This window comes from Otolemur garnettii, unplaced genomic scaffold (assembly GCF_000181295.1).
Source record: "Otolemur garnettii isolate 467f Iridium unplaced genomic scaffold, OtoGar3 scaffold00118, whole genome shotgun sequence".
NCBI classification, from domain to species: Eukaryota; Metazoa; Chordata; class Mammalia; order Primates; family Galagidae; genus Otolemur; species Otolemur garnettii.
The window spans coordinates 1873032-1885984 of record NW_003852513.1 but is presented as its reverse complement, the minus strand read 5'-3'; the positions used below and the strand labels follow the sequence as shown (position 1 = coordinate 1885984).

General features: G+C 43.8%; 1 protein-coding gene across 3 annotated transcripts in view; it reads left to right on the top strand.

The window, feature by feature from the left end:
* Positions 1-12953, top strand: part of LOC100958621 (gamma-aminobutyric acid receptor subunit rho-1) — a 70652-nt gene that overhangs the window by 12919 nt on the left and 44780 nt on the right. Inside the window, exons 2-4 of one of the 3 annotated variants that reach the window (XM_012809950.2) lie at positions 7292-7342; positions 10774-10880; positions 12397-12464. In XM_012809950.2, coding sequence (XP_012665404.1) covers positions 7292-7342; positions 10774-10880; positions 12397-12464 — 226 coding nt within the window. Of the gene's footprint in view, positions 1-7288; positions 7343-10773; positions 10881-12396; positions 12465-12953 lie in introns of all 3 variants that reach the window. The other 2 variants (XM_003797515.3, XM_003797516.3) reach the window with 2 other exon arrangements.

Genomic DNA, 12953 nt, shown 5'->3' with positions numbered 1-12953 from the left:
TTTATTTATTTATTGTTTCAGGTTCAGTGAGGGTACAAAGAATTAGGTTACACTGATAGCATTTGTTAGGTAAAGTCCCTCTTACAATTGTGTGCTACCCTTGTTTTAACCATCTTGAATTACTTTTTATGTATGGCAGGAGATATGGATCCTGTTTCACTCTTCTGCATGTGGCTATCCAGTTTTCCCAGCCATTTATTGAATAGGGCTTCTTTTCCCCAGTGTATGTTGTTGTCTGCTTTGTCAAAGATCAGTTGATTGTACACAGATAGTTTTATTTCTGAATTCTATTCAGTTCCATGGATCCATATCTCCTTTTTTTTTTTTTGCAGTTTTTGGCCAGGGCTGGGTTTAAACCTGTCACCTCTGGCATATGGGGCCAGCTCCCTACTCCTCTGAGCCACAGGCACCGCTCCCATATCTCCTTTTTTATATCAATACCATGCTGTTTTGATTACTAGAGCTTTGTAATATAATTTGAAGTCAAGTAATATGATGCCTACAGATTTGTTCTTTTTGCTTAAGAGTTCGTTGGCTATTCAGGCTCTGTTTTTGGTCCCAAATGTAGCATAGAATTATCTTTTCTAGATCTGTGAAATATGACATTGGTATTTTGATGGGGATTACATTGAACCTGTAAATCATTTTGGGCAGTAAGGACATTTTAACAATGTTGATGGTATGAATTTGTGAGCATGGGATTTGTGAGCAGTTCCATTTGTTTACATCATCAGTGTTTTCTTTCATCAGTTGCAGAGATGTCTTACCTCCTTGTGTAGGTACATCCTTAAGTATTTTATTTTCTTTGTAGCTATTTTGAATGGTTTTGAGTGCTTAATTTGACTCTCAGCTTGACTGCTGTTAGAATATAGAAATGCTACCAGTTTGTGTACATTGATTTGTAACCTGAAACTTTGCTGAATTTATTTATCAATTCTAGGAGGCTTTGGTGGAGTCTTAGGTTCACTATTAGATATAAGATCATGTTGTCATTGATCAGGGGTAGTGTGACTACCTAGTTCCTGATTGGGATGCCCTTTCTTTTTCTTGACTGATCATTCTGCCAAGACTTCCTGTACTTTCTTGAATAGAAGGGGGGACACAGGGCATCCTTGTCTTGTTCTGTTTGTTTTCTTTTTTCTTGTTCTGGTTTTTAGAGAAAATGCTTTCAACTTTCCCCCATTCAATATGATGTTGGCTGTGAGTTTGTCATACACGCCTTTTATAATTTGGAGGTATGTTTCTTCTATATCTAGTTTGTTAAGGGTTTTTTAATCAAGAAAGGGTACTGGATTTTTTTGAATGTTATTTCTGCATCTGTTGAAATGACTGTGTGGTCTTTGTTTTTGTTTCTGTTTATGTGGTGAATCATGTATTGATTTGCATATTTTAAACTATTCTTGCATCCCTGGGATAAAAACCACTGGATGGGCTCGGTGGCTGTGGCTCAAGTGGCTAAGTCACCAGCCACATACACCTAAGGTGGTGGGTTCGAATTCAGCCCAGGCCCACCAAACAACAATGATGGCTGCAACCAAAAAACAGCCGGGCATTGTGACAGGCGCCTGTAGTCCCAGCTACTTGGGAGGTGGAGGTAGGAGACTCGCTTGAGCCCAGGAGTTGGAGGTTGCTGTGAGCTGTGATGATGCCACGGAACTCTACCCAGGGGGACAGCTTGAGGCTCTGTCTGAAAAAAAAAAAAAAACCACTGGATGATGATGAATTATCTGTTTAATGTGCTGTTGAATTTGGTTTGCTGGTATTTTGTTGAGGATTTTTGCATCTATGTTCATAAGATATGTTGGTCTATAGATTTTTTGTTGTGTCCTTTCCGGCTTTGGTATCAAGATGATACCAGCTTCCTAGAATGAATTAGGGAGGATTCCTTCATTCTCAATGTTATGGAATAATTTCTGCAGGATAGGTACCAGTTCTTCCTTGTAGGTCTGATAGAATGTGGGTGTGAATCTATCTGGTTCAAGGCTTCTTTGCTTTTTTTGTTGGTAAATTTATTTTTGTTACTAGTCTAATCTCACTGCTCTTTATTGGTTTGTTCAGGATTTCTATTTCTTCCTAATTCAGACTTGGGAGGTCATGTATTTCTAGGAATTTATTCATTTCCTGTACATTTTCTAATGTGTGTGCTTGGAAATTTTCATAGTATTTTTAATGAATAAATGATATTTTGCATTTCTCTGGTATCAGTTGAAATGTCTCCCTTTTCATTTCTGATTGAACTTATTTGGGTCCTTTCTCTTCTATTTATGGTTAATCTAGGTAGATGACTACTGAGTTTGCTTATCTTTTCAGAGAATCAACTTTTTTGTTGTTGTCCCTTTGTAATTTTTTGTTTCCATTTCATTTAGTTGTGCTCTGAGCTTTGTTATTTCTTTTCTTCTGCTAGCCTTGGATTTGGTTTGTTTTCCTTTTTGTAGTTTGCTTAGGTATGGCATTACATTGTTAATTTGGGATCTTTCTGTCTTTTTTTTTTCTTTTTTGGAGACAGAATCTTATTATGTCACCCTCAGTAAAGTGCCATGACATCACAGCTCATAGCAACCTCAAACTCTTAGGCTTAAGCAATCTCTGCCTCAGCCTCCTAAGTAGCTGCAGCTACAGGCACCTGGCTATTTTTTTGTTACAGTTGTTTAGTTGTACTGGCCTGGGTTCGAACCCACCACCCTCAGTGTATGTGGCTGGTGCTGTAACCACTGTGCTATGGGCGCCAAGCCCTTTCTGTCTTTTTTTTTTTTTTAGACAGAGCCTCAAGCTGTCCCCCTGGGTAGAGTGCCGTGGCATCACAGCTCACAGCAACCTCCAACTCCTGGGCTCAAGCGAGTCTCCTGCCTCCGCCTCCCAAGTAGCTGGGACCACAGGCGCCCGCCACAACGCCCGGCTATTTTTTGGTTGCAGCCGTCATTGTTGTTTGGCGGGTCTGGGCTGGGGATTCGAACCCGCCACCTTAGGTGTACGTGGCTGGCGCCCTAGCCGGTCGAGCTATAGGCGCCGAGCCCTTTCTGTCTTTTTGATGTAAGCATTTAAGGCTTTTGAATTTTCCTTTTAACACTGCTTTTGCTAGATCTCATGGATTTGGGGGATGCTTGTATCGTGATTGTAATCCAGTTTGAAAAATCTTTTGATTTCAATCTTAATTTCATCATTAACCCAAGGATCATTTAACAGCTGGTTGTTTAATTTCTATGACTTTGTATAAATTTGAGAGTTCCTCTTGGAGTTGATTTCTAGTTTTATTCCACTGTAATCTGAGATAATACATGGAATGACTTTAATTTTTCGAATTTGTGGAGGTTTGTTTTGTAGGCTAATGTATGAAGTCAGATAATTAAGTTTGCTAACTCAGTGTGAACAAAGGCTCAATAGCACTATGGTTACCTTTCAAGTACTCCCCTTGGGAAGCTATGCACTGATGCCAGTGCCTAGTCCACCCTTCAAAGCAATTTTGGAATGCTTTTTCTGGAGTGACCATCTGAGTTGTTGTTGTATGAGGTCTGATAATTAAGTTCTCAACTCATCCTAGAAAAAGTGCTACATGCCTCATTGCTGAATATCCTTATGGTCACCAGATGGCCAAGGGGAGCAACTCTAAGGTGACTATAGTGATATTCAGCAATGAATTATGGAGCACTTTTTCTAGGATGGATTTATGAACTCAATCGTTAGACCTTCATATGACAACAGCTCTGATGGCCATTCCAGAAAAAGCACTCCGAAATTGCTTTGAAGGGTGGATGAGGCCCAGGCAATGATGCACAGCTTCCCAAAGGGAATACTTTGTATGTGACCACAGTGATATTCAGTAGTGAGCTATGCAGCACTTTTTCTAGACTGAGTTTCAGAACTTAATTATCCAACCTTATAAGCTCTGTCTTGGAAAATGTCCCATATGCTGAAGAAAAGAATATATGTTCTATGGTTTGGGGATAGAATGTTCTGTAGAAAAATGCTAGGCCCATGTGTTTTAGAGACCTGTGTAAGTCCAGTGTTTCTTTGTTGATTTTCTGCCTCAGTGATCTGTTCAGTTCTATCAGTGGAGTGTTGAAGTCCCTGGCAATTATGGTGTTGCTGTTCATTTCTTTGCCTGGATGTAGTAGTGTTTTATTTACATATCTGGGAGCTCCTGTGTTGGGTGCATATATGTATTTAGTATCATTATATCTTCTGGCTGACTTGCTCTCTTCATCATTCTATAATGATTTTGTCTTTTTAAAAATGCTATTTATTTAAAGTCTATTTTATCTGATATGAAGATAGCTACTCCCACTCACTGTTGGTTTTCATTCATGTGGAATATTTTTTTCCGTCCCTTTACATTGAGTCTATGACTATCCATGCAACTTTCTTGGAGACAGCAGATACTTTGAGTGTGTTTCTTTCATCCATTCAGCCAGTCTGTCTGTTGAAAAGAGCATCAAGACTGTTTACATTCAGTGTTAGTATTTATGTAAGGCAACTTTCCTGTTCATCAATACTGTAGTATTTATGTAAGGTAATTTTCCTATTAAAAGATACCTGGTTGCTTTGTTTGTTTTCTCCCTTGTGTTACTGTTTTAAAAGAGTTGTGAACTGTACCTCTTGGGTGTTTTTTACATTGGTGGATATTAATTATTATTTTCCACATATAGAGAACTGTTAAGCATTTCCTGTAAGGCAGGTCTAGAGGTAACATATTCTTTTAGTGGTTGCTTATCTGGGAAATACTTCATTTCTTCTTCATTTGTAAAATTTAGTTTTGCAGGATACAAAATTCTTGGCTAGCAGTTTTTCTGTGTAAAAAAACTAAAATGTGATCCCAGTTGCTTCTGGCCTGAAAGGTCTCTGCTGAGAGGTCTGCTGTTAGTCTGGTGGGTTTTCTTTTGTAAGTAACATGTTGGTTTCATCTTGCAGCTTGCAGGATTTTCTTCTTCACTTTGACTTTGGTCAGGCTGATGATCCTGTGTCCTGGTAATGTCCTATTTAGTATATATGTTCAGGTGTTTGAAGATTATCTTGTATCTGGATATTTAAACCTCTAGCTTTCTCAGGGAAGTTTTCCTCTATCAGTCCCTCAAATAGGTTTTCCATGCTTACTGATTTTTCTTCTCCTGGAGGGATAGCTATAATTCTTATTAGTTTGCTTTATATAATCCTATATATATTTTTAGTGATTGTTCATCCTTTATTCTATTTTCTGAATTTTTCCGTTGTTGTTGCAGTTATTTAGCTGGCCTGGGCTGGGTTCAAATCCTCCACTTTCGGTGTTTGTGGCTGGCACCGTAACTACTGTGCTACAGGTGCCGAGCCTACTTTCTGCATTTTTTTACTGACTGTGTTACTTCAAAATCTTTGTCTTCAAGTTCCAATAATCTTTCTTCTGCTTGGTTAATCAGTTGTTGAAGCTTTCTGATGTATTTTGACATTCCCTAAAATGAGTCTTCTATTTCTTTTTTTTTTTTTTTTCTTTGAGACGGAGCCTCAAGCTATCCCCCTGGGTAGAGTGCCGTGGCATCACAGCTCACAGCAACCTCCAACTCCTGGGCTCAAGCAAGTCTCCTGCCTCAGCCTCCCAAGTAGCTGGGACTAAAGGCACCTGCTACAACGCCCGACTATTTTTGTTGTTGTTGTTGTTGCAGTTTGGCTGGGGCAGGGTTTAAGCCCACCACCCTTGGTATACGGGGCCAGCGCCCTACCAGCTGAGCCACAGGCACCGCCCTTTTTTAAAAAGATGCTTTATTTTTAATCATTATGGGTACATATTAGTTGCATGTATGTGTGGGATGTGTGTGATATTTTGATACAGGCTTACAATGTGTACTAATCAATCAGGGTAACTGGGCTATCCAGTTACCTTAAACATTTATCATTTCTTTGAGTTAGGAACATTCCATTTCCCCTCTTTTTGTTATTTAGGGTTTACCCTAATTTTTGTGACCACAGTGTAACTTGAGTTTAGAAGCAAGTTACACATAGCATGATTTCTCTCTCTCAGAGAACTATGAGGGTACACGTGAAGAATGGCAGAGATTATTTCTGAGTTGTTTTTCATCTTCTCTTTTATGCTTAATCTGTTTTCTAAGTTCTTTTTACATAAGCATGTAAACAAAAAAAGTTATTTTAAAATATTAAACAACAATGAGGAAAACATTAAGGTTACTTTTGTAAAATAGATGTTGCCTGTGATAAGGATACTTTCCATCTGTCTTCCCTAGGCTAGAATCCAAGCTTCTGGAAGGCAGAGGTAGTGGCATCTCATAGGCTTATGAGCCTCCCTTTTGTCAGTGTCCTGCTCTGTTTCAGGCTGGCCCAAAGCCAACTGTGCCCAGCTTGTTTCCGACCAGATCCCCCTCTTTCAGTCCCTCTTATCTCCCTCCCTTTGCAGGTCCCATCTTTAGGGGCTGATTCCTTCAGTCATCCTGCTAACATGTCTGATGCTAGTGCTGACCAGGGAAGGAACTCTGCCATTGGAGCCTGCAGCCTCACACAGCCATTGCCAACTGGCCACTGTGATGGCCTGGAGCACAGACAGCATCCCTTCCTCCTGCCTTAGCTCTTCCCCACTGCTGGGACCCACTCCTGACAAGCACACACCTGCCTCTGCTCCACTTAGTGCAGATGACATAATCCCTATACATCCATCCTGATGTGTCCCCATGCACCAGCTGAATCCTAGGAGAAAACAGTATTATGCTGAAAGGGGCTTAACTAATGATAAGTGAATAAAAAGATGTGGGTAGTGATATGGCAGGATGGAAGCAATATGGCAGGCTGTTTGAAAGGGGAAACAGCATTACCGGAGTTTGTTGAAGACACTGTAATCAGAGTAACAGAGGCATTGCTGGTCCCTGGCATCAAAGCAGAGTGGGAATGAGAACTAACCTTCCCCACCTCCTCCTCCTCTCAGTGCTCCTTTGGCTGAACTCATAAGCCAGAGGGCAGAAATGTATCAGCGGCATCTTTTACCCAATATGTTTATCTCCATAGTGACAATTTTATGGCAGATCAAAGTTAAAATGTACTTGTCCTTAAGAACATTCTGGAAAATGGCATCAATTTCAGGCCAGTGGGGGATATATTTCAAGTCAGAATTCTTTAAATTAGGCCTTCTAAGTAATTAATCCCCCAGTCTCTGCTCCAGTAAGTACTTGGAAGGTGCTCATCAGAAGGCTAAATTAGTGCCCTGAAGCCTCCTGGTTTGTCTTTTCCTTTTGAGGCAAATCTGGAGGGTGAGGGGTATGTGGTTGATGTGATGCCTAGACTGTCTCTAGAGTGTCTTTGCTTTTTATTTTCATAGTAGGCCTCAAAGACAGAGACGGGAAGTGCATGAAGACGCCCACATGCGAGGCAGGTACGTAAGCTCTGCCCTACTCCCTCCCCAAGCTCTGCTCTGCAGGTGCTCCCTCCCCTCACCTCCATGCTGATCTCCTGATTTCCATCAGAGCTAGGGTGACCAGATTTTAACATTTGTAAAGCAGGACAACATGGGGGGGGCAGGGCCTGACAACAATGCAAACTTTGATAAGCAGTTCTCGATAATCACTTCTCAACAATTATTTGTAATTATTACAGTTTAACATTATAAAATTAACAAAAATAATATAAAATTCATATTCTGGCAAAATAGCCACATGGCAGCTGAAAACCGTATATTCCCTTCCTGTTCTCCTGCCCATTCGTGCATTCTTTCCAAAAATCGGGACTTTTTAAAAACACAGTGGGGAGGAGGGACAAATTGTTAAAAAGTGGGACGTCTGGTCACCGTAACCAGTGCCCACCCATCTCCCAGCCTTTCACAAGGATCAGGAAGCAGAGGATGGAGGATGAGAGGAGGGGGGCCTAGAAGGAGCAGACGGAGGGGAAGGGGGGCTCCCGGATCCAGCTGGGTGGGAGAGGGGATATCCTGGCAGTGAGGACTGGCTATCCTCTCTATGTGCCAGGCTTCCCCTCTTTATCTGTCAACAGCTCAGTCAGATTCCCTGTTCCAGTTCTTTCCCTGGGCCACTTTGCTACCAGCACTGTAACTTCCTCACTTTAGAAGGACACTTCTTCTACGGCTCAGTGGCGATGGTGCCTTCCATCTGTGTACCACTGCACAGTGTAAAAGTACTTCTGTACTTTCCCATTAATCCTCCCCCCAACCCAGTCCAGAGCTTTAGCTCTTGTCAGTTGGGGAATCTGAGCCCCAGGAAAACAAACAAGGTGCCTAAAGATGCTAGGAGGCCTGCCTGCGAGGTGGCTCAAGCCTGTAATCCCAACACTCTGGGAGGCAGATGGATTGCCTGAGCTCAAGAGTTCTAGACCAGCCTAAGCAAGAGACCCAATCTCTAAAAATAGAAAAACCTGGTGGGGCCTATAGTACCAGCTCCTGGGAGGCTGAGGCAAGAGGATCACTTGAGCCTAGGAGTTTGAGGTTGCTGTGAGCTGAGATGCCACAGCACTCTATCCAGGGTGACAGAGCAAGACTCTGTCTCAAAAAATTAAAAAAAAAGACACACAGCAGGCAATTTCAGGTGGAGGTCAGGGCAGCATCTCCTCCACAGTGCTGAAGAGTCTCTTTAGGAAGAAGAGAGCAAAGAACTTATGGGTGGGGTTAAGTAGTTAGAAGGGAGGAAACTGCATCTGGGCTGTGGTTCTCCAAATGTTGTCTCCTGACCAGCAGCAGCAGCAGCAGCAGCCGGGATCTGTTGGGGATGTAATTCCTGGGCCTCAGCCCAGACCTACTGAATCCCAAGATGCGGGGCAGTGGGAGGTTGGGGAGTCTAAGTTTAACAAGAGCTCTAGGAGATGCTCTTGCACGCCAAAGGCTGGGAGCTACTGCGCTGGGGAAAGGAAGTGTGGGTGGTGGACACCAGAGAGAACACAGCCCTGGTGTCAGGATAGGATGAGGTAGAAAGGTTGCTGATTATTTCTGTGGATTCTAAAGATGGAGCTGACAGATGAAAGAAGAATGTTCAAGACCATTGCAGCACTACTTATAATAGCACAAGACTGGCGATAACTCAAACATCCATCAATAGACTGGTCACATGCACAATGGTGGGTCCATGCAGTGGAATACTATGCCATGTAAAGAGATCTGGGTACTCTGACATGGAAAAAAATTCTGGCAGGTACAATAATAAAAGTTATAGAAGAGTTTAAGTAATACATTAGCTTCATATATAAAGAAAGGGAAGAGCTAGTAATATGTGTGTGTGTGTGTGTGTGTGTGTGTGTGTGTATTTACTTGTATCTATAAGAAACCCTGGCCAGATGGACAAGAAACCAGTTAAGAGAAGTACCTGTGGGAAGGGAAGGGATGAAGAAAGGCAGAACTAAGAGGCAGAGTCTTTACTGTCCTTAAAAAAAAAAAAGTTATACCTGGCCAGGCAGTGCTTGTTCATACCTGTAATCCTAGCACTTTGAGAGATAGAGGTTGGAGGATTGCTTGAGGCTACGAGATCAGGATCAGCCTGGGCAATAGCAAGACCCCATTTCTATAAGAAATAAAAATAAGCTGGCTTGGGGCCTGTAGCTCAAGTGGCTAAGGTGCCAGCCATGTACAAGAGAGCTGGCTGGTTCAAATACAGCCTGGGTCTGCCAAACAACAGTGACAACTACAGCTAAAAAAAAAAAAAAAAAAAAATAGCCGGGCATTGTGGCGGGGCGCATGTAGTCCCAGCTACTTGGGAGACTGAGGCAAGAGAATTACTTAAGCCCAGGAGTCGGAGGTTCTGTAAACTGTCATGCCACAGCACTCTACCCAGGGTGACAGCTTGAAGCTCTGTCTCAAAGATAAAAAATAAAAAAATAAAAATAAGCTGGCTGTGGTGTCATAAGCCTATAGTTCCAATTACTTAGGAGGCTGAGGTGGGGGATCACTGAGCCCAGGAGTTTGAGGTTTCGTGAGCTGTGATGATGCCAAACACCCTAGCCTAGGTGACAGAAGGAGACTTCTCTGAAAAAAAAAAATTATCTGGGTGGCGCCTGTGGCTCAATGGGTAGGGTGCTGGCCCCATACACCGAGGGTAGCAGGTTTGAACCCGGTCCTGGCCAAACTGCAACAAAAAATAGCTGGGCATTGTGGCAGGCACCTGAAGTCCCAGCTACTTGGGAGGCTGAGGCAAGAGAATCACCTAAGCCCAGGAGTTGGAGGTTACTGTGAGCTGTGATGCTACAGCACTCTACTGAGGGCAATAAAGTTAGACTCTGTCTCTAAAAAAAAAATTATCAAACATGCAGATATGTTACCTATCTAGAAAAAGTGAAAGTAGATGAAAATGTCCTTAGGTGCAATTCTGAAGCTATAGCACAATGTTTGGCCTTTGACTGGAAGGATATCCATCTTCATCCACAGAGGGGCTAACAGGGGTCAACGACGCCAGGCTCATCCGCTGTCACCAGCTGTCCCCTCCAGCTCAAAACCCCAGAGTGGCCAAGGCACTCTGAGGGGTTTGGGGCTTATTACTAAGACTGGCACCAGCCATTCTCAGTCTTGGTTACATGTTAAAATCATCAAGGAAGCTTTTACAAACACTGATTCCTAGGCCCTATTCTCCAAGCATGCTGATCAGAATCTCTGAGGTGTGGCCTGAGCATTTAATGTATTTTCGGAGCTCCTCAGTCATGCTTGAGGACCTTCTGGGCCAGCTCATTTATCCAGAGAGCTAAGCAAATGAGGGGGTATCCCGTAGCTTAAAAAGCAAAGGAAGACCTCCCCTGGAGCCTGCCAAGAGCAGTTGGAATGCAGGGCTGTCTGGCCTGGGCCAATATGTTATCACCTGTTTTTCCCCCCAGCAGCCCAATTCTGAAACGAAGCCCTGACATCACCAAATCGCCTCTGATGAAGTCGGAGCAGCTGCTGAGGATAGACGACCATGATTTCAGTATGAGGCCCGGCTTCGGAGGTGAGACGTGCATTCTCAGGGGTCTTTGTTCCCCAGGTCCTTCTGTCAGTCTGTGGACAGGAAATCAAGCCCAGCGACCATGCGGCTTTCACTGTTTTTCTAGCCGGCCTTGGCTGTGCTTGGTGGATGAGGCGCCAAGCCTATGGTATCCGCCCACCCAGCCCTGCTGAGTGCACTCTCAGGAGACCCAGGCTGACGGTGCCAGACTGGGCCAGCCAGCTTCCTCAGGCCATTGCTCTGGACAAGGATGGTGCAGGATCAGCAAGGCCAGCAGCTGGCTGGCTGTGGGAAGGGCAAGGGGAGGATAGGCCAGCTGTAGCCCAAAGCTGCCTCCTGCAAATGCTCTGAAATGACAACCTTGCACTAAATTTGTTCTCTGGGAGCTGGCAGACAGGATTCAGGGCATATATCTGACAGCAGAGTGTGGTTTTAATTAAATGGAAATAGCTTGAGAAAATAACGATTTAGTGCAAAAGAATGGCAAAGCCCTTTGAAGCTTGGCCTGCAGCTGCTGGGTTTCAGCCCTCTTAGTGTCAAATAGGATTTTTGTCCTTATGGGTTTATTTTCCTGGGAAAAAATATTTATTTTAGGGCAGCACCTGTGGCTCAAAGGAGTGGGGCACCAGCCCCATGTGCTGGAGGTGGTGGGTTCAAACCTAGCCCTGGCCAAAAACTGCAAAAAATTTTTTATTTTAAAAATCATTCTCTTGCCTTTTATTTCATCCACTCATCTTTGCCTAGAGCATAAGCAGGCCCAGAAGGGCATCTCTATCCAGCCTGTAGTCTGCCGATGCTGGATCCAAGCCCACCTTTCACCCCATGGCGATCTGAGGGTGTTCCATGCTCAGCCTGACACAGGGACAGAGGGGGCAAGAGTCTTTTCCTTTTATTATGCTTTCTTACTCATTAACAGTATTAAACAGACAAACAACAATAAAAAAAATCAGATGATTTTAAGGCCACCCAGAGTGTCATCTCTCCCTGGGCAGCTGCTCCAGCATGTGGCAAGGACAGGTCTGTGGGTTTGGCAAATGACCTGAATCTGACTTTGACCCTGGGTGCCCATTACCATGCAATGCCTTTGTCAAGGCCGTACAAGAGCCACTGCTTCCATGATGAAAGAGTGTGCATAGTCAGTGGGGAAATACAGAAAATAAAGTGGGTGGAGTAAGGAGAAAGCTGAGTTCTCCCTAGACCCGACCCAGCTTTCAACCTTCAACCTCAGTTGTATCTTTACGTGAGTATGTATAAACAAGGCAGAAATCTATAACTTCATCATTTCAGAATGATTAAAATTAAACAAACAAACAAACAAAATGCCTTTTGCTGGAATATTTCAGGGAGGCAGCCTATGATTCCATCCATGCTTTCGTCTCCGGTGTGACTTCAGGTTGGCATGACCAAACCTTCAGTCTGACATAGCATTGAGGGTCCAGGAAAAAGGCTCCTTTTGCCTATTTCTGTCACAGTAAAGTTCAAATAAAGAACAAATCCTCTGGTCGTGCTCTGTACCCAGGCCCTGCCATTCCTGTTGGTGTGGACGTACAAGTGGAAAGCCTGGACAGCATCTCAGAGGTGGACATGGTGAGTGCTTCTCTGACCATGGTGTGGGCAGGGGGTTCTCATGGCCTGTCCCAGGACAGAAGCCATGCACCTTAGTTCACTCAGGCTCACAGCTGCTAGAAGGTGGGAATTCCCACACTCATTTCACAGATGACTCAGAGATTGGCCCAAAGCCACCTAACTGGGAGGAAACAGCAGGATGACAGACACGACCGTCCCCTCTAGTGTCCAGGCTCTTGCTACTCAGATGCATCCTCTGGGGAAAGGCAATCACGTGTGAGCAGCAGGGGCCCAGGTCGCAACTGCTGAGTAGCAGATACACCTTGCTCCTGTGCACTCTGCTTGGCTGTGGAAATGCAGAGGGACCAACGAGGGTCCCTTTTTTGTGTGTGTGGATTCAGATAAAAATATGGAACATTTTTTTTTTTTTGAGACGGAGCCTCAAGCTATCCCCCTGGGTAGAGTGCCATGGCATCACGCTCACAGCAACCTCCAACTCCCGGGCTCAAG